Below are 22,392 nucleotides of genomic sequence, written 5' to 3'. Positions count from 1 at the left end.
TATGCTTTTCTTCAGTTTTTCTTGGCAACATAAGGTGGCATCAATTTGTAGAGACATGTCTTCCAGATACTAGTACATTCTATTACTTGGGCTCGAAGCTGTCTTAGCAGTCAACGTAGACTGCTTTCAGTGCTGACCAGAATTGCAACACACCCCCATTCTTTAACACTGACGTAGCGGTGCTGAAGTTCTTGCATGAAATTAAAAGAAAATGGACCTTTTACCTTAATTTTTCTTTTGTAACAGTCAACATATTATGTGAAATGAATGACAATAGAGTTTTCTTGGAATATCTAGTTTGTCTACACTGATTTGGTGTTTCTCTTTGTTGTGCCTTTAAGGTTGTGCCTTTTGTTCTGCTTTTTAAGTAGAAATGTAGGTCACTGTATTTGATCATGTATTATGGCTCGTACCAGGGTTACTTCCTTATTTTGAGGTGCTCTTTGTCTGGTCTTTTCACTAATTACAGGCATGAGAAAAGGGTTGTGGATGGAGTCACATGCTACCCCTTCGTTGGCTACGCAACAGTGTACAGATACTATGCTTATCCAACCCACATCAGGCCAAGGATCAGGTGAGCTTTATGTTTAACTGTAAGAATGCACTTTCTTGATGTTTGAGATTCTCGGATAAGCCGCCAGTCGTAGCTGGTTCCGACTGTGCCAAACAATATGGTAGTCCACATTTTTCTAGATTCTCCTTATCCCTATCGCACATTTTGCATGATTTTTGCAATTTGGGTTTAGCTAAGCGTAGTAGATTTTATTTGTGTATCTTATCACGAGGTCTATGCAAGCCAAGTGTCTAGCCAATCATCTGATGATACTATAGTATCTTTGTGGTAGGGAGCCATGTTGTTTGTGGTGGCTGGTTACTGTCTATGCAAAAAAGACTTAGTAAGCACTTTTTCGTTAAGTGTACGATAGTATGTTTGCTCGTTGTTTAAGACAGTGTTTTGTTTTCCAGCTGTCAGGCATCGAGGGGCTTTAATCTTTAAGTATGCTTTGTTAGGACCTTGAAAAGGTCCTTGGAAACCACTGAAATTTTTCCCACAAGGGCTGCTATGAATCCTGTATAAGACATTAAGTCCAGTCAACTGATTAAAAGGATGCAGTGTACCACTATGTCTCTCTGTTTCTCTCGCAGCCAAATGTTAGTTCTACCTCCATACCAGAAGATGGGCTTGGGTACAGAGTTGCTCCAGGGAGTATACAACTTTTACAGAGACCGAAGCGACGTGCTGGACATTACAGGTAGTATGTCCTGGCGGCTGCTGTCCTGACGTCTTGCGGTGTGTTTGTTGCTGTTGAATACTGTTTGTTATAATTCACATCAGCATCCAGTCAGGTTATCGACCTCATAAAGCGTGAAAACATACCTGTCAACTCTTGCATTTTCCGTGTAGTTTATTAATAGGCTTGCTTACGATTTGACAAATGTTTTGTTCCCCCCCCCACCCCCCAATAATTCCTCTCATTGGTCTCTAAACGTTTGATTGGAAATCTTCTGATGGTGAAAGGACGCTATGGGGTACTTGCTTTCTGCAAGTTTATGCAGAAACAGGTGAAATCGGCAACACTGATAAACTTACTGCGATCTAAAAGTCAATGTGCTGGTTGTCAGTATTTACTGTGCCATGTTTGTTGCTGCATATAAAAGTAAATAATTGTCAGTTAAGTGTGTTTGTATCCTGAAAAAGGTGTCTACTCAGGGCAGGCTTAAAAAAGAGTCATGTTATTAAGGCGAAAGCCTTAGACAGATCATGAGTAGAAAAATCGGATGTCCGGCATTACGGCACCAAAATTGTGTACTATGTGCCTACTATTATTATTATTAATAATTATTATTACTAATAATAATTACTATGATGTAATTATGTAAATTATGTGCCTCCAAAAAGTGGCACCAAAACCCACAACAGTTGGTGAGAGTCGAACCCATTGCCGTTGGTGTTAATTAAGGCAAAGTTAATTAAGACACTTGAACCCTCGACCTTTGGTGGGAGTTGAACCCATGACCATTGGTGTTAAGACACAGGTAATTAATATAGAGTTAATTAAGGCACTTGAACCCACGGCTTTTTGGTGCACAGGAAATTGCCTGTCCGCTGTTATGGCACCAGAATTCAATGGCACCAAAATTGATGAGTCGAAACCACAGTTAATTAAGATGTAGCTAACGTCCTCGAACCCACAACCTTCAGTGGGAGTTGCACCTTCGACCTTCGGTGTTAAGGCAAAGTTGATTAAAATAGAGTTAATTAAGGCACTAGGAATCACGAGCTTTGGTGGGAGTCACATCCACGACCTTTGGTGTTAATTAAGGCACATATTATTAATATAGAGTTAATTAAGGCATTTAAACCCGCTGCCTTTGGTGGGAGTCGAACACACGGCTTTTGGTGTGCAAAACGTTGGCTGTCCGGTGTTATGGCACCAAAATTCAATGGCACCAAAATTCATGCGAGTCGAACCCATGACCTTTGGTGTTAAGGTACAGTTAATTAAGATTGGTGTAAATTGGTGGTGTAGATTGGTGTAAATAAGGCAAAATGAATTAAGGCACAGATAGTTAAGATAGAGTTAATTAAGGCACTCGAACCCACAACCTTTGGTGAGAGTCGCACCTTTGACCTTTGGTGTTAAGGCAGTGTTGGTTAAGGCACAGTTAATTAAGGTAGAGTTAATTAAGGCACTTCAACTCACGGCCATTGGCACTGAGTCTAGAATAATTAAGATAGTTAATTAAGATAATTAAGGCACTCTAACCCACAATCTTTGGTGGGAGTCACACCCTCGATCTTTGGTGTTAAGGCAAAATTGATTAAAGGGCAACTCTGGCAATTTTTTCTATGTCAATGGATGTCGATGAAATTCGCTGGGTACGTTCCTCTGAACACTTCCGTCATGTCCTCAAGAAAGCAGGTTTGATAGTTGCACAGATGTTTTACATATGAATTTAATTAATTGCCTCGAACACCCTACTTTGCGTCCTACTCAGTTACAAGTCACATTGTGTATGACGTCAGGAGTGTGTGTGACATCATTGTGTGTGACGTCAGCAAGAACCAAGCTTCTTGCTGTTGGGTGCCGTGCCTTTCATCGAAACAATTCCCCCGCGGTTAGCAATGGCGCTGGTTCTGTCTTTGCAACCCTCACCAATGTCTTTGGAGCATGGAAAGCAAGGCGCGTTGCATAATGCGTTCTCCCGAAAATCAACTTCGCCCCAGTACAGCATTCATATGCGGTGAAGCATAAAAGAAGTTCGAAGGGGCAATTGTCATGGGACATATATTTACCTTTATTATATGCGCGTGCACTCGCCGCTTCCTGTGACAGTAAGAGCACTGATACTTCTAATAACCGACTGTAATTTGTAAATATGTGTGAATAAATCTTGTGGAATTTCCCTCTCATGTATTAGCTCAGTGCACATGCCCCACTGTAGGTAAGTCCTCCATTCAATTAGCTTCCTTCAATTCGAACTTCTTTTAATTTGAGCAAATTTTCGGGCCCCTTCGCGTTCTAATTATCGAGATTCGACTGTATAATGCTGGCCAGTGTCATAGTTTACCTCAGCGGAACCCCTCACGTCTGGTTTCGGACTCATGGAGACAATATGACCAGCTGGGACAGTTCAAGTAGCAGCTCCACGACCTTTTCGGCAACCCGCTTGGTCGACAGCTTGCTGCCAAGAAACAACTGGCGGTAACTGAGCCAGATATCAACTGAGCCTTACTTGCATCATACATACAGGACATGCTGGCCTTGTGTCTACAAGCTGACCAGAAGATGTCCGTAGCTGACAAGATCGGCCATATTTTGAAGGGTATTGCAGACGATGCGTTCAATCTGCTCGTCTTCACCAACGTGACCACCATTAACAATGTGGTCAAAGATTCCCGTCGTCTCGAGCAAGCGAAAGGCCAGCGTATCTTTCTGCAGTCGGAGCGTCGACCGCATACCGCTGCAGCGTCGTCCTGTGACACAACTCCTTGTCAGCCATCCCCACGAGATGGCGTGATGTGCATCGTCCGCCGAGAACTCGAGGCCGCTTCTTATAAACCCACTGTATTCGAGACCTCAACACCAGCTGTTTTATTGATCCAGGCCGTTGTTCGCCAGGAATTTGCGAACCTTAGTCACCTTTCTATTGTCTGCGCTATGAATACTCCTGATGCCGCCCTAGTATCTGTGGACAGGCCTCGTCGCAGACTGCACACCCTTCATCGTTCCAGAAACCTGTTGAAATAGAGAACAGCCGACGATAAGTCTGTCTGTTTCTTTCCGTTGTAGTTAAGTTGCTTGCTATTGCCACAGCCAGTGGCCCTCTCAGTCCCATAGCCCATTTCCCACTTACTCTGGTCCCTTCCGTACTGCAAGCCTCACCCTCTCCGCACTGAATCCTCTGCACCCAATGTTCCTGAGCAAGGTACCCGCTACGTCCAGTTGCCTCCACCGCATCGCTGTCCATCTCGTTCATTGACTCGCCACGGCTCTCCTTCGCTGTCCTTAAGCCATCACTTTTTGCTGGAAAACTAGACTGTGCAGCCTCTGGATGTGAAGGTGCACTGTCGACCTTTACCCAAAATCCTCGTTTGCCCTTACATGCCCACCGGAACACTCTTGAATTGTCGATGCCATCCCTGTCAGAGCTTTGGTTGATACTGGGGCACATGTCTCTGTCGTGAGTGCCAGTTTTCATAGCTGCATGAAGAAGGATCTTACACTTGTCATGGCCCGAGTTGTACTTATTGCTGACGGTGTAACGGTTGCCGTTGTTGGGATGTGCACAGCTCGGATTACCGTTGCTGGTCACCAGGTGGTAGTCATTTTTACGATCCTTGCGGAGTGTGCTCACGACCTCATACTTTTACTTGATTTTCTTTCTGCTCATTCCACTGTGAACGATTGCTTCGCCGGTGTCCTCTGCTTTGAACTGCCCCGCCTCTGTGAACACAGTGACCAACCGCCTCCGTTTCGCTTACATTGCAGCAATTTCGTTCGCCTTCCATCTAAAACCGTGACGTATGTCGAATTGTCATGTTCGCCAGCTGTTCCAGATGGTAACTACTACGTGATGCCTCTTACTGACACCCTGCTTATGCACGTTATGACTGGACCTTACACAGTTCTGAGCATTATGGCTAACGGAACCTGCCTTCCACATGTTAATTTTGGCTTCCTCAAGCAAGTCCTTCGAGGGCTTTCTGTAGCCCACCTTTGCCTCCTGCAAGACTTTCAGCTAGAAGCTTTTGCACTGAGTGCTACATGTCGTCCCCAGGGCACTCCGACAACTTGTGGCATCTGCGAAATTCGCAGCATGATTGCCATTGACCTTCTGCCTAAGCACACTGAAGCCCTTAAGCGTATTCTCAAGTCGTACAGAGTTATTTTAGACTTCGCTGATCGGCCTTAGGGCCAGACGTTTGTTGTCGTGCATCGCATACACACAGGCGATGCCAGCCTTGTGCACCGGCACCCCTAATGAATGTCTCCGTCTGAGCGAAGCATCATCCAGCAGGAAGTCAACAAGTTGCTTGCGAAGGACATTATTGAGCCATCCTCCAGTCCCTGGGTATCCCCTGTTGTTTTAGTTAAAAAGGATGGCTCGTGGTGCTTTTGTATGGACTGTCGTCACCTCAACATTACAAAGAAAGATGCTTACCCATTACCATGAATTGATGATGCCCTTGATTGTCTGTATGGTGCCGCTTACTTTTCTTCTATCGAACTTCGATCTGGATATCGGCAGATTGTTGTGGACCTAGTGGACCGGGAGAAAATGGCTTTTGTAACTCCCGATGGGCTTTACCAGTTCAAGGTCACACCTTTCGGCCTATGTAATGCCTCAGCCACATTCTAGAAAAGGATGGACTCTCTCCTACATGGGTTCAAGTGGTATACATGCTTGGATTATTTAGACGATGTGATTGTGTTTTTGCCTACATTTGATACACACCTTGAATGTCTCTGTGATGTTTGATATTTTCGCCATGTTGGACTTCAGTCGAATTCATCGAAGTGCCGTTTGGCCATCGCCGCATTACGATGCTTGGCCATATTGTGGGCGCTGCCTGACCCAGAAATAACCCGATTCGTGAAAAACTTCCCTATGGCAACTTCATTCTTGCATTGCAGACTTCAAAGCAAAGCACCACCCAAAAGAAACCGCAATGACAGCACTATAGCGGCATCAGAATTTGCGCAAAAGATGCTGCAGGCATTGATGTATGCAGCACAGTATGGTGGCTACGAGCAAGTGTCATGGCACCGACAAAATTAAAGACAAAAAAAAATCAAGAACCCAAAAGGTCGGCTGCGCGCAGACGTTCGTGTGCTTGTTTTTGTGGAGACGGTGCGAGTGCCATGGCGTGACTGCTCCACTAATAGGGATGCGCAGACCTCATTGCCTGGCCTTGCTGGAGGGCTCTGGCGGAAAGATAAAAGAATGTTGCTGCCTTTATTCAGGTGGCTTAGTGGCAGCAGTATCAGCTCAAGAAGCGGAGTTTCACCAACATTTATAGTTTCGCATGGTGATGTTGCGGTAGCCACTATCTTGTAACTTAAGATACAGGATACATTCTTTCATGTATCAGAAATACCGATACTGATACATGTCTTGCCAGGCGTATCATGGTACAGATGCAACATACCCATAGAGTATCTAAGATACAGATGAAAGATAACCAAGGCGTATGTAAGGTAGTATCTAAGATACATCTGAGTTGATGTATCTGATGTACCTTCAATATTGCCCAGCACTGGATGGGAAACAAACAAAATCGAGCTGGTCAGCAACGATGGAATGTAATGCTGCCATAGTGAAGCACGACGCTCACTTTGTGCCGCTTGCAGCAGGGAATGGTGGCACGCTTGTTATTGGCATTGCCTACTGAAAGCACGCAGTATGCTTCCAATGACACTATGCCATGCACACTGTGAGACAGGTAGGTGAACATGCTTATCGCAGTGGGGTTGATGGTGATAGCTGTCAATGCGGCGTAGAATGACTTACTAGGATATTTGCTAGCTATCGGAATGGGAAGCTGAGTGCGCACCGGCATTTTCACGTGACAAGGATGGCTGAGTACTGCGGGGAAGCTGTCCCGGTGGATGGCTATTGTTCTCAATCGTGCATGCTTCATGTCTTTTCTTGTTCACATGGGGTCTGGTGGCCGGAAAATGTGTCCGACATTTGCAGTTTGCTGATTTACTGAACGCCGCTGCCTAAAGTAGTGTTTTCCAAGAACATATCAAACACTAAAAAAGAATTGTAACTGTATTGGGTCATTTTTTATGTTCTCGATCAAGAGCATTGGCGCCAGGAAATCACACGAAACGGGATTGTAATCAACGAATTTCTACTGTAGTTTTCTTTTTTGTGTCTGAAGCTTGCCCACACTCGGCACCTGTTTTGAACAGGCCACCTAGAAGGTGCTGTGATTAATTATTTGTGCCACTCTTGAGGAATTGAGGTTTTGTGCCATGATTATGGCATCGATAGCTGCGTAAAAAATGAAAAAAGGAAAGTGGGACACAAAATTTTCGTGTAAGTCCTAAAGTCCCCATAGCTGTCCGTGTAAACTACCAGTGAGCCACTAACTTAGAGGATTCCTGGCAAGTTTTTGCATCACCTACCATCACAACCAATTGCTTACAATTCCAACTGTTGTAGTTTTATAAACAAGTTCTTTACTGCAATATAACAGATGCTTCTGCACCCTAGCCATCTGTTGATGAACTAATAATAGCTTTGTGAGTGTCTAAAGCAGTTTTCCTGGCTTTGCTCGTTCTACAGTAATTGCTAACAGCTTTTTTCTTGATGTTTCATTACGCTCCTCAACTACAATATAGTGCATCAGAAGTAACTCTTTCACTATAAGCAACACAGTATATATACACTACAGTTCTGTGGCTGCTTTTTACCTTGATATTCAGCGAAATCCTGTTGGCATAACTGCGTTTCATCTGCTGCTGTCGTCTGTGCATGAGCTCATGAAGATTGTATTTTTTTCCCACAGTGGAAGATCCTTCGGAGGTTTTCACACGACTCAGAGACTTTGTCGATGCCAGAAACTGCTTGAAGCTTGCTTCATTTGCGAAGGAACACTTGCTCAAAGGCTTCTCTGAAGAGATGTGGAAAGAAGCCCAGCAGAAACTGAAGGTTAACAAGGTATGATGCAGATTGTTTTTGCTTCTGTTAATGTGTTTTTGTTGGTGCCGTTTTATCTATTCGTTGGCCAAGTCAACTGCTGTGACATTGCCATGCATTGCTTCTTCAGAGTGTTGAACCCTGCAACGCCTTCTTGTCATGGTTGCTAAGCGATACTGTCGTAAACATGTGAGCCAAATATTATGCTCGTATTACAAAAGCAGTTGAAATGCACTTCGTCGTATATAGATGGTGCCACTCATTTTTTTGTTACACACACAAATTCCTGGAGACCTAGCCAAAGAATGCTATGCATTAAAAGAATACCTTTATTTACCATAAACTAAAAAAGAGACTTGGCAAAATAAGTCTCTAAGTTTCTTGTGCACTTTATTTCGAAGAATTTGTGACGGCAGCCAACCTTATTGCACTGACGTTCCCAACATGCTCCACGTCAAAACGCATGAGCTACGCAAATTAAAGCTGCACATCGTTGAATTCCGCCATCGCTCTTGATGTCAAAATCCTTGCTTTGTTTAAGATTTACATAACTGTTGCCTTCGTTGACATTTGCACCCTTTCCGCCCAGCTGGCTCTGAAGACGTCGGTCATCAGTTACCACTACAGTTGAACCCACTTATAACAATATTCAAATGCCATGAAAATTTCATTATTATAACCGATAAGTGTTACAACCGGGTTGCATGAAAAAATCAAAACAGGGGGATGGCAGAGCTGATTTTAGATGAGCTCTGCCTGCCCTACCGCCTCATCACTGCCGTCATCGTCGCCATAGCTCTCCGATGCAAGCAAATTCACGACGATTGTCTCATCTGTTAGAATCACTTAGTTTCCAAAGCACTTAGTTTCCAAATCTATAGCCATGCGCTTCCTTTTCACCGGCAACGTCTTGTGTTGCCGATTATCAGTGGGCGGATCAGCCATCTTCCGTTTCGGCTGCGAGTCAAAAGAGGCTGAGAAACCACGTGGCCAGGGATGATTTTGACGCAACCAACAAAGACGAACACAGGTGATTAAGCTGTTTGCAGAACTGTGCTGAATGAGGAGCCAGCAAGCAAGATGCGAGCAGCGCAATCGGCGCAGCCCATTCATGTTCGGAGGGGTGGAAGGGCGACGGGAGAGAGGCGCGTGGAGAAAGCTGGAAAATGAGCACGCGGCAGCCGTTGGAGCAGCTTGAATTTCTCATTTTCTTTATTTCTTTTTTAGGATTTCGCATTTCACTACCTTTCCGCTCGGACACCGAGCAGCCAGACTTCATTGTTAATACGCCATTGGGGCATTGTAGTAGGCGGGTTATTTCACCATGCAAAACATACAAAAGTTGACGGTGCAGCAGCTTCTGATTGTTACAGTTGATATACGGTCGAACCCACTTATAACGATACCTGTTTTAACAATATATCAGTTATAACAATGAGAGGCTGCTGCACCGTCAACTTTTGTATGTTTTCCATGATGAAATAACCCACTTATTACAATGCCCCGATGCCGCATTATCGGTTATAACGATGAAGTCTGGCTGCTGGGTGTCCAAGCTGAAAGGTAATGAAATGCAAAATCCTTGAAAAGAAAAAAGGAAAACGGGAAATTCAAGCCGCTGCACGATGGGGCGCAGCTCTCTTTTTTGTCGTCCTTCTGCCCCTCCGAACATGAATGGGCTGTGCCCATAGCTCTACGCTGCCGCACCGCCTGAAACACAAATGGACCGTGCCAACTGCGCCGCAAGCAGATTGCTCGCATGTTGCTCGCTGGTGGCTGGCTCCTCATTCAGTGCAGTTCGGCAGTTCTCAAACAGCCTAATCGCTCGCATTCGTTTTTGTTGGGTGTGTCGAAGTCGTTCCTGTCCACGCGATTTCTCAACTTCGCTTGACTCGCTACCGAAACAGAAGATGGCTGATCCGCCCGCTGATAATTGGCAATGCATGACGTTGTTGGTGAAAAGAAGGCCCACGGCTATAGATTTGGAAACGAAGTGCTTCTAACTGATGAGACGATCGTCGCGAACGTGTTTGCATCAGATAGCGATGGTGACAATGGCAGCGATGATGCGGTAGGGCAGGCTGCCTCAATGTTGTCTCACAGGAGGCCCGGCATGATTAAGTCCCTCCGGAGCTTCGTTTTCGCGAGGAACCTTCCGCTGCTTTACGTGGAGCACCTGGATACCTTGGAGAAGGACGTCGGCAAGCTTTGCATAAAGCATGCAAGGCTGACGGACATAGGGTTTTCTTGTGCAATGCAGTGAAATGTATGTGGCGAGACGCTTGCGGCAATCTTGCTGTAGTGTTTCTTCTGGATTTCTCAAGCTGACTGGCTGCCACGGCAACCTCCTCGCATTCTTTAAAAGGCCCCTTTTGGGGCCACCAAAGTGATGCCTCGGTGGTGCTTGCATATGGCTTGCCACCTGTGACACCACCTCTTTACAGTTGTCATAGCAGTGCCTTTTTTTAATGCCGACAGCCGCACCTTGTCGCACGTGATTGCAGTGCCCAGGAAGCAGTGAAACGAGTGAGCACAATCAGCTGCCGGATGGAGGAAGGTGGTGGGGAGGGGCACTGGCCTCCCTGACTATATAGTTTTCTCATATCAGCTCTGCCATCCCCCTATTTTGATTTTTTCATGCAACCTGGTTATAACAATTATCAGTTATAACAATGGAATTTTCGTGGCACTTGAATATTGTTATAAGTGGGTTCGACTGTAGTGTTAAAACCGGTATCGTTATAAGTGGGTTCGACTGTACATCGTCACATCGTCATCAACTGCGACACATTCGTCAGCCATTGCGATCGCTGATGTGCTGAATAAGCCTTTGGGAATGCCTAAACATGTCTTTGTTCTACGGGCAAGTTCGTTGTAGAGGCATTCACAGTACACATGAAACAGGAATTTGACCGTGAGTTAATCAGTCCTTTGCTTTACAGGTCATTTCATTGCAGACGCGGTCTACTGTATATTATTTTTTATTTTTGCATGCTAAATGATCCCATAGGGCTCGTGTCTCCACGGTGCCCATGGATTGCATATTGCCACAGTTATAATTGCAGTCACGAATGGGTGCACTCTTTCCAGTGAACACATGCCTAGAAGAAGCCTGATCCCCGAGACATAGATGTGCTTAGATCTGCAGCATGGTGTGCTCTGTAGTGGTAAATTCGTGGTATAGTTTCACAGTGGTGTATGACACCAATTTTTTCTGCTGCTGACATTCCACTTGATTCAATTGTTTGTATTGTCATTAGTTATATCGTGGGAATACAATCTTGTGCTGCACTTTGTGCTTCATGTTATTGAATCATTCCAATGTTTGATTATTTTCATGAAGAAAAAGAAAGTGAATGCTTGAATAAAAAGTACGTTTTCTACAGTTAGTTGATTCATCCAACATATATCATCAGATCTCACCAGATGAGATGAGATCTAAACAAAAGAGGCTCAGTGGATGCTGAACAAAACAGTTTCTCTATTTCCACATAGTTGATGTGTTGTAGCAACAAATGCAATGTCCAGTAGTACTTAATGCATTGGGCAGCGTAATAACCATCACTACTTCTATAGTAAAATACTACATGGAACACATGGGAGGCTAAAATATTGCCCTCCAGGCCTGGGTCATCATCAGTCTCCTACAATGGGGTATTCCAGTTTAGATTTCATGACATGAGGGAGGAGGGAATTAAAATGTGAACCTTGAAACCCCATTTGGAGGCCATCTGGGTCAGTTGGTGAGACGAGGTGACAAGCCATGTGCCCTCTTTTTTTTTTCTTTTATGGTAAAAGCAGTCTACACGGCAGACCTGCTTTGGATTTGCACTGCCAACATTGGGGAAAATGTTCAAGCTAGCATGCTTGTATTTGCCCAGTGGGTCGTCACTGACGAATATGCAAGGTGTTCCGCATTATTTGAACCAAAATTTCCAAAAAAGTGGCATACTTTGGATGAGTAGAGAGCAGCGTCATATTGTTTGGAGTCATATTGAGCTACTCTGAATATGTTTTGTTGCATGGCTGGTTGGCTAATTACTTCAAGATCAATTATACGTTCTTCATATGTTCGTATTGGAGCATACATTGTATTTTGAAAACTTGCAGCTCATGTTCAGAAACACCTCGACGCATTTGCTTCCACAACGTTACCTTTATGTGTTTTTGTTTTCTCAAGGTTCGGAATTAAGTTCATGGATCATTAAGAAACGATGTCGTTACACTTTTATGTTGAGTGCCCTTTAGTGTGCTCTTAAAGAAGGACTTCTGCATGAGGCAAAATATATTCTTCATACATGCAAAACCTGTTCTCTGTAAATGTTTTGCTCGTGAGTACTTGTTAGGACCTTCATGTTTTATTATACCTCTCCCTTCCCATTTTCTTTCTTCAGAAGCAGGCACGGAGAGTATACGAGATTCTTCGATTACGAGCAACAAACACTGCGAATGCCAGCCAGTACAAAGCATACCGCCTGGAAGTGAAGAACCGGCTAAACGCACCTTACCAGGTATGAAGGACCCTTCTTTTGGCTGGTTGGCGTAGCAACAGTTACACATAGTTAATTGCGAGCAGCACCACTTTAGGCATGGGCATGTGCTTTAAACCTGCTTTGGCTGTTTCCTGGAATATGGGCAGTCAGACTTAAGATCCTAAGAAAGGCTGAACTGAAGCCAGATGTACATGTAAACAACACCCGTTGGGTGACCGGCTACAAGTTTACAGAGTCATTGCTGCAGTCCCTGTACAACGGAAAGTTGGAAGCTTCGATGTGATTTTCCTTTTATCCTCCATAAGTCTTGTGACAAATCTTCCGGAATTGGAGAAAAGCAAGACATGGACATAAAAGAGAAGGACCTTAGGACAGGTGCTGAACTGAACTGCCAGCTCAAGTTTAACCCTTTCGCTGTCACTGACGTACCGGTACGTCATCGTGCTTCCCCCCCACAGTGTCACTGACGTACCGGTACGTTCTCTATCGCGCGTTCAAAATTTCGCACCTGAGCGCAAAGCTGGTGCTCCGGGACTTGGCCACGCCATCTGTTGACTCTTCCTACAAGTTCATATTTTCGCCCCGGCCTGTGTTAGTACACGTATTGAAGAGTACGGTACGACTGCCACGCCCCCCTCTCTTTTTGCCGAGTGGCGCGGTGGCTCCGCGTTCGCTGGATCATGCGTCGCGCGCGTGTGGTTATGGGTTCAAGGGTTGTTCTGCCATCTCTGCCGGTTTGAAGGTTTTTATTTTCTTCTGTTGGTGTGTCTGCTACGGCGCGTCAAGTTCAGGCGCACGCGCCGCCGTTGCCTCTCCGAAAAGAGTGACTCGATTGCTGCTTTCGCTCTCTCGCCGCCCCCTCGCTTCCAACTTGCAGCAGTAAACGTAAAGCCCTTCGAACTTTGTTTTAGCCTTTTTCCATCTCCCTCTTCTTGATCACACCATAGGTGTTCTGTGATCACACAACGTCCCATTTATCTCCGTTGCGCGGGCGACTGAAAGCCAACCTCCCTGCGCGCGGTTACTTTCGGATAGCTGAGCAGCTCGAGACCTTCGTCTGTTCATTGAAGCGGTGGCTCTTCCGATTCAGAATACGAGCCGAGCTCGGATTTGGACTCGGACAGGTCTAACGCGACGAAGAGATGAGTTCCGCATCGTCAGATTCGGATGTTGAACGGATGTTATAGTCAGGCTGATGATGATGATGATGATGATGCTTACTAGTAACAGCTGCAGAACATTAAAATGTGCATATTGCATTGACTATGTTATTTGTATACCAATCATAATGAAAAATAAATTGCTATGTTAATTCCCTGTTATGCTCGCTCCCTGAAACCAAGCCGACACTGGGGGTGCGTCACGGCCAGAAAGGTCCGACAGCGAAAGGGTTAATAACAAAGTCTCTGCAGCACAGTGGTGGTGCTGCTTGCAATGGTTCTTTACCAACTAACCGAATTTATACACGTAACGAATGTCGCATAAATGAGAGTGCCAGGTATACACGACTCTCTTCGCAAACTGCTGGCTCTCTCTTGCTCAAATTTTGCAGAGCTGCTATTTAGCGGTGCATTCTGTTCAGTATTGCACTTGGGTATGTTACTTGCTTGTTTGAATTCGACTTAAGGAGTTTGAATTGTTGTCTCCCAAGTAACAGAAACATTGCAGCACGAAATTTAATATCCCGAAAAGGACTCCTTTCACCCCTTCCATGCCGTAGATGAGCTGCGTTCGTACGCCCATCTCTGGTAAAAATGGCCAAGGGCAAGCTCAGCTTGTCGACGGTACTTTTAACTGTCTAGCCGTGCCATGGACGAGCTTGTTTCGTCTTGCTGTTTTGTCATGCTTCTGGTAGACGGCAGCGCACGATGCGTTAGTCTGATAACCGGTGGACTATTAGGGTTAAAGAATGGGTGCCAAGAGAAGGGAAGCGCAGTCGAGGACGGCAGAAAAGTAGGTGGGGTGATGAAATTAGGAAATTCGCGGGTGCTAGTTGGAATTGGTTGGCACAGGGCAGGAGTAATTGGAGATCGCAGGGAGAGGCCTGCGTCCTGCAGTGGTCATAAACTAAGATGATGATGATATGTCACTCGTACTTCACGTCTTTTTTTGCGCTATAACATCTTCACAATGTTCCAAGTTCACGGTGCCCTTGTGTTGTTTTCTTATGCAGAAGCAAAAGACTGATGTTGAGAAGCTGCAACGGACGATGTCGCCGGAGGAGTTCCGTGCGACGCTCCAGTGCCTGAATGCAGAGAACCGCATCGAGCAGCTCGAGAGTCAGTACAGGGATTTGGAGTTGGAGTACAGGCGCACCATCGAGCGCCTCGCCGTCGCTCCGAGGAGCTGATGCGGCGGTGCCGCCACCACAACTGTGTGCGCTGTTCATCCTGTGTTTGGTGCGTGCGTGTTTGCCTGCTTGGTCGTCCATGTTCCGCATGTTGTCCTACTCAAGGGGAGACTGCACGCCGTGTGCCACTGTTATTCAAGGCGACAACACCGTCTTTGTAGCACTGTCATGTTTGAAGCGTTTTTTTTTTTTTTTAGATCTGACTTGAGAGGAAGCCTCTATCTGAATACAGGGAAACTGAGGATTTTGTAGTGCTCGGCGTCGAATAAGCCAGTTTCAGTGAGGTTTATTGCAACTTAAATGACAAAGTTAAAGTGCGTCGTGTGCTTGGCACTTCCTCTTAAGACCGTCAGGAATTGATGTGAATGGAAGTCATGTGTTATTGCACCGGTTATGGATATATGTCTGCTTATTGTTGCTTGACATTTCTAGGAGCACAAAAGCTGTTGATTCAGCTCATGTCAATCCAGTCTGCTAATACAGTCGCCAGTGCCTAAATAGACAAACCTGCTCCCAGGTTTTGCGAGCTAGCTTCCTCCCAGGGTTGCCTGCAGCTGTTGAAGCACTCACGCCAAGATTGACCACCTTGCAGAGTTTCGTAAGGAGGTGTGCATCTGCACGAATTGCCAATATGCAGATCTGGCTAGCATGAAAATGATTGATGAGAGTAGCGCGTGGATTTGCATTAACTTTTTCCCACTGGTTTTGATTGTACTTGTAGCCTTTCATACCCTTTGATTCGTGAGGTTACTCGGAGAAACTAGTGCAAGCAGAACAGACGGCAAAAATGGACAGAGGACAGCGGCTGCTTTTTCGTCGTCTGCTCTGTTTTTGTTCTCCTGAACATCTCCCCCAACCGGTGCGGTATATTAACCGGCTACAGTTCCTAAGGTTACTTTGCCATTGGTAAATTTGATGCTTGGCAAACTACCAGATGAGGCAAAATGGTTAGCCTTATTTAGTCTCCAACTGCTGCTACCCAACTGTTTTCAGGACTTTACAGAGATAACAATTATTTCTTTGAGAATATCAGAAGCTACTCATTGTAGGTGGTGCCATTTGAATGTAACCTAGATTTACTAGCTCACACACTCTCAAGTGTCGTGGTTTATTAATTGATATGAAATTACAAACTAAAGCAAATTTTATGTATGTGAAACACTAAGCACACCTTAAAAAAAGTTTAAAAGCAACCACACAGCACAGTTGTACCCCTAACACAATAAAGGAAACTTGCATTGGGTTTTCTAGCGAAGCCATGGAAAACGATAGAAACGTCTGCATGCTACTACCTTTGATTCCCACATTGTTCAAATGATTTTTTTTTATTCTATAGTTTAGGGCACAAAAAGGAAACAGTGGGGCCTAGCCTTTTATCCATTATTGTTTGAGATGGCATGTGTGATTGCCAATGTAGGCCTTGCATACGTTAGCATGGGTCCTGCAAGGGCAATGTTGACCCAGCGTTTGGTTTCCTTTACAGTGTTATTTGTAATGTCATGTGTTGAAAAACATTGGCTCGATTGCATGGCATCGGCCCCAAGTTAGACAATGTTGGTCCAGACATTGGTCACCCTTACATTGTTACTTGGGATAGCATGAATGATTGAAGTGCTGAACTTTTCTGTGGTAAACTTGGCTAGAAACTGTGGATAACCTTGATGCGTGAGAAGTTTTGCTTAAAAAAAGTATACTCTAGGCTAAATAATGTATGCCATCATTATTTGCAAAGAATTTGGCTAGCTAAAAGAGGGCTATAAAATGCTAATGTGTTCCCTCTTTCGCAAATGTAGCACACCAAGTTTTTTTCAGTATTAGTGGCTCGTGCAGTTATATCTTTTTTTTTTTAGTTTCATGGTTGAAACATAAAAACAGACAGTTGTGCTCATCAGCATGCGGTAACTTGTACATTTGTCACAGTCAACTAGTGTGAAAGGGTGGGTGAAAACAATCATCTTATATAACCATGTAGCCTGAATAATTGATTATTTAGACTCTGCTGTGGTGTTGAGGATTATCTGTAAGCCTTAACACATTCATAATTTGTGCTGCTGTACTTGCGGGTTATTTCTGTGCGCAGCTGTAATCTTGTTTTACTGCACGTGTTGTTCAATTTCTTTGATTTGTGGTAATAAAAATATCCTTGTGCTATCCAAGCAAGTGTGATGCACTGTTACTTTTACACATGTAGTGACACAGCAATGTAGTGACATTGCCTACGCTGGAATAGCAGACGTGAAAAACAAGTTTGTTAACGTCGCATATAGGTGAATTGTAGAGTTGTTCCCAGAGTTTGTTTTTGCAAGTCCTAACACAAAAATACAAAAGGCATACATTTCATGAGCTTCGTAATATTGAACAGCCTTGAATACATCTTTAGGATGCAAATCGTAACAAAAAACTGAGTGAAAAATTTTTTTTTTTTAACAAGTTAGTTAGATGCTGGCTCTTGCAGAATGTGGCACTTTGTCTATGTACTCCATAGATTCGAACAGGGAGTCGCAATTCCACAGCTGAGTTCCATAATTTACAATTCCGTACTCTTCTGAATTAAGCTATTTAAAAATAAAGTATGGCGTAGTTTTCTCAGCAATGGTGGCATAGGTGGGCCATTTGCTTCAATAAGGTAAAGCGAAGATCGAGATTCAAGACAAGATTTGGCGCATGAAGACCTAGCTATGGCAATACATGAATCGCATGAAATCAAATTTCAGTATAGATACAAACTACAGTCGGACTTCTGTATAATGAATGCCGCTGCAGAAAAAATGACCTGCACAGTGAAGGATATGCCTTGTCCGGCTTCCCGTCTTTCATATGTATATTGAGAACACTTCTGCAGCGAAGACCACTGCAGTGCATTGAATGAAGCGATCACACCTTGCCGCTAGTGTCATTCGCAGGCTGCCACACGGGAACCCTTAGTGACACTTGCTGGAGAGAGCACTTGTCGGCTAGTGTTTTCGGCGAACAAACTTCGTGGCGTATCCTCGTTAGCAATGAGTATAGAGTAAGTACAGTAATATTTAGAGCAGAGTCGGGGGTAATTTTTAATATCATTTTTTAAAAAATTGCTAACATTACAATGTTATAAAATGTGCCACACTGCAATAAAAGGAAAAAGAAAAAAAAGCAGCAAAAGAATTACTCTCGCTCTCGAGCTGTTCACGGCCACGCCGGGTAGCGGCCACGCAGTTGTTTGGTTGAAAGCGTCGTTAGCATTGGTACTGACTGGTCAGGTCTTGCCTTGGCTCGTGATGATTGATCTTGTTATTGAGGTTGCAATGAATGACATCATTTGCACTTGATTGTAAATGCTGTTTCTAACAAGAACGAACTGTCTTTGTGCACGCATCTTCAAGTTAACAAATATATGGTTTGCGTTCCGACTCCCGGTCGCCATTACCACCAATATGAAAAAAAAAAAGACATTTTTCTTTCTCGTGTAGCAGCGTGCCGCCAAAATGACACTCAGCGTGCTGAAGTTCACTTGCTCAAATTGAGTGAAGGAATGAATGAATGAATGGATGCACTTTAGTTAGTCCGTGTGACAGGGGTATAAGTTGTTGCTTTACAATAAATGCATGCAGTGGTTCGCAGCTGCGGGGCACATAGGAACACCAGATGACGCCAGAACAAGGACCGCACGTGAGGGTTCCCCGATCCTGCAGTAGCTGTGGTTCACGTGCATGCCCAGTGCAACGAAATGAGAAACAGAATAGCCCAGTGAGTGGAACAGCCAAACACTGACGAATACTAGTAGTACTAGCTGGTAACTAAAGAAAGCATCACTAGGCACAGAAAGCTTCGCACTCTTGCTCAGTGGCGGTGTTCGATGTAGCCGGCCTGGAACTGGCCATGGAAACTAGCATTGGCATACTCTGCTATCGCAATAAAAAAAAAAAAGACTAAACTGAAGACGGCAAATACAGTGGTCACAGTTGGTTGAGCGGCACACTCCGAAAAAGGAGGTTCGCTTTGGAGGTACGTACGTCCGGGGAAAATGTGGCCAAATGCATACTGTCTTGTCACACAGAGTTACTCGTACTATTTCTTGAAGTGTGCTCAGTTTGGTGATTAGATGGGTTCAGTTACACAATTCCTAAATATTCATTTTAGGGCATCGTTAACATTGCAAAAGTCACAGAATGTGCCCAGAAACACCCAATAAAATTGATTCCATAATGTGAGTGCTTACATTCTTTTTTTTTTTTCAGGGTGTAATGTGTTAAATAAATTTTCAACAGGTAGACTTAGCTGGGGACCCTCTGTTCTGCGCTAGTCCTATAGAAATGATACAAAATTGATGTGGAAGCCTTGTGAATCATAAAAATGGCATGGGAAACAAAGAAAATATGGAGTTACTGGACTATATATAGAAGCAATTTGCTGTGGATAAGTTCTGTGGCTTATATATGTAGAGACCACAATAAGTTCCAAACTTCTGGTTTAATTGCTCTTTCCATCACTTTTTCTAAACGTAGAGGCTGATTTTGAACTGGACTTGCACACCTGAGGTGATGGGAAAAAAAGTCCCATTGCACCAATAAAAATTGCACCATTGCACCGATGTTGTGCCCTACCACAACATTTTCACACCACTGGTACACATGTGGAGACAGTGCGGATACATACTGAGGAATACGCGGGGCATTGTGACTGACTAGCTGCAGATTAGGCATACTCCAGTAATAGCTCTCCTGCAAGAAAAGAGAGAGGGAGAATAAATATTTATTATTTGTCCGAAGTGTCTGGGCCTTGACTCCTCAGACTTCAAGAATTTCCTGGACGAACCTGACCAAGGATTTCCAGAGCTGTGGCTCGAAAGCCCATCGGGGTGCAGCTATCTTGTTCATATATTGCAAGAAACTATCGTACATGTGGTTTCCTTCCTCCTCCATTGTATAGTGACCCTGCGACCTAATTTCCTCAAAGGTTGCCGTAAGGCAATTAGAATTGTAACCAACTTCTGGCACTTAACAGAAATGTTCTGTCCCTGCACCTTCAATGAATGTTTGCCATCTGCAGTGGTTGCGTGCTGGCATCCAACCAATCCAGCACTATGTGCTGTTAATCATGGACAAGGCACCCCTGTAGTTTCTGTATGAAGAAGGGCCACACAGGTTTATTAAAGTGAACCTTTCTGTGCCTGTCTCCCCTGGGTTTGGCATAGGTAAGTCAATGGGTTTCATGAAGAAGTTTGAAGCCCGAGAAAGAAACCCATGCAGCAGTGCTGTCATTCCTTCACAACCAAGTCTCTTGCATCCAATTCTACAGCTTTGGTGTGACAAAACTGACTGTGGTGTGGAGGCTGGTTGTTTAATGAAGGGTCCTTTGTGCTGTCCAAAGGTTTAGATGGTGTGGTGGGTGGTAGCGGTGCGTTTTGTTCCTCCGCGAACACCTGCAAAGTACGTTGCCATGGCAGACTAGAGTTGCAGACCGATTTAACACCGAAATCTGCTGCACAAGGCACGAATTAAGACCGCACCGCTCTGTGTCTCTTATCCTGTTGTGGCAGTTCGTCTTGCTGGCTCATTATTGCTCACTTACTCCAATTCCCACAGTATGTGGAATCTGCCTATTTGTTATTTTTGTATGTTATTCCCTTTGGCAACCAGGTGTTCCTCCGTGAACACCTGCAAAGTACGTTGCCATGGCAGACTGGAGTTGCAGACCGATTTAACACCGAAATCTGCTGCACAAGGAACGAAGTAAGACCGCACCGCTCTGTGTCTCTTATCATGTTGTGGCAGTTCGTCTTGCTGGCTCATTATTGCTCACTTACACCATTTCCCACAGTATGTGGAATCTGCCTATTTGTTATTTTTGTATGTTATTCCCTTTGGCAACCAGGTGTTCCTCCGTGAACACCTGCAAAGTACGTTGCCATGGCAGACTGGAGTTGCAGACCGATTTAACACCGAAATCTGCTGCACAAGGAACGAAGTAAGACCGCACCGCTCTGTGTCTCTTATCATGTTGTGGCAGTTCGTCTTGCTGGCTCATTATTGCTCACTTACACCATTTCCCACAGTATGTGGAATCTGCCTATTTGTTATTTTTGTATGTTATTCCCTTTGGCAACCAGGTGTTCCTCCGTGAACACCTGCAAAGTACGTTGCCATGGCAGACTGGAGTTGCAGACCGATTTAACACCGAAATCTGCTGCACAAGGAACAAAGTAAGACCGCACCGCTCTGTGTCTCTTATCATGTTGTGGCAGTTCGTCTTGCTGGCTCATTATTGCTCACTTACACCATTTCCCACAGTATGTGGAATCTGCCTATTTGTTATTTTTGTATGTTATTCCCTTTGGCAACCAGGTGTTCCTCCGTGAACACCTGCAAAGTACGTTGCCATGGCAGACTGGAGTTGCAGACCGATTTAACACCGAAATCTGCTGCACAAGGAACGAAGTAAGACCGCACCGCTCTGTGTCTCTTATCATGTTGTGGCAGTTCGTCTTGCTGGCTCATTATTGCTCACTTACACCATTTCCCACAGTATGTGGAATCTGCCTATTTGTTATTTTTGTATGTTATTCCCTTTGGCAACCAGGTGTTCCTCCGTGAACACCTGCAAAGTACGTTGCCATGGCAGACTGGAGTTGCAGACCGATTTAACACCGAAATCTGCTGCACAAGGAACGAAGTAAGACCGCACCGCTCTGTGTCTCTTATCATGTTGTGGCAGTTCGTCTTGCTGGCTCATTATTGCTCACTTACACCATTTCCCACAGTATGTGGAATCTGCCTATTTGTTATTTTTGTATGTTATTCCCTTTGGCAACCAGGTGTTCCTCCGTGAACACCTGCAAAGTACGTTGCCATGGCAGACTGGAGTTGCAGACCGATTTAACACCGAAATCTGCTGCACAAGGAACGAAGTAAGACCGCACCGCTCTGTGTCTCTTATCATGTTGTGGCAGTTCGTCTTGCTGGCTCATTATTGCTCACTTACACCAATTCCCACAGTATGTGGAATCTGCCTATTTGTTATTTTTGTATGTTATTCCCTTTGGCAACCAGGTGTTCCTCCGTGAACACCTGCAAAGTACGTTGCCATGGCAGACTGGAGTTGCAGACCGATTTAACACCGAAATCTGCTGCACAAGGAACGAAGTAAGACCGCACCGCTCTGTGTCTCTTATCATGTTGTGGCAGTTCGTCTTGCTGGCTCATTATTGCTCACTTACACCAATTCCCACAGTATGTGGAATCTGCCTATTTGTTATTTTTGTATGTTATTCCCTTTGGTTTTGAGCTGTGAAGCAGTTTATTGCAAGCAGGCTCAGCTGTATGTATTTTCATTATGCATCAGAGCTGAAGCCTACGACTTAAGCGCTGGCCCAAATGGCTAGAGCTTAAAGAAACATTTACGAACAATCCGCAGCAC

At 44.6% G+C, this 22,392-nt stretch overlaps 1 protein-coding gene across 2 annotated transcripts in view; it reads left to right on the top strand.

The window, feature by feature from the left end:
- The window catches only part of Hat1 (histone acetyltransferase 1), a 39,424-nt gene extending 22,271 nt beyond the window's left edge, over positions 1–17,153 (top strand). The window contains exons 7-11 of one of the 2 annotated variants that reach the window (XM_050177625.3): positions 470–574; positions 1,147–1,253; positions 8,024–8,175; positions 12,549–12,665; positions 14,821–17,153. In XM_050177625.3, coding sequence (XP_050033582.1) covers positions 470–574; positions 1,147–1,253; positions 8,024–8,175; positions 12,549–12,665; positions 14,821–14,997 — 658 coding nt within the window. In that variant the 3' untranslated portion in view covers positions 14,998–17,153. Of the gene's footprint in view, positions 1–469; positions 575–1,146; positions 1,257–8,023; positions 8,176–12,548; positions 12,666–14,820 lie in introns of both variants that reach the window. The other variant, XM_050177624.3, reaches the window with a different exon arrangement.
- Positions 17,154–22,392: the final 5,239 nt, after the last annotated feature.

This window comes from Dermacentor andersoni, chromosome 5 (assembly GCF_023375885.2).
Source record: "Dermacentor andersoni chromosome 5, qqDerAnde1_hic_scaffold, whole genome shotgun sequence".
Lineage (NCBI taxonomy): Eukaryota > Metazoa > Arthropoda > Arachnida > Ixodida > Ixodidae > Dermacentor > Dermacentor andersoni.
The sequence above is the reverse complement of the archived record's forward strand: the minus strand, read 5'-3'. Positions and strand labels throughout refer to the sequence as shown.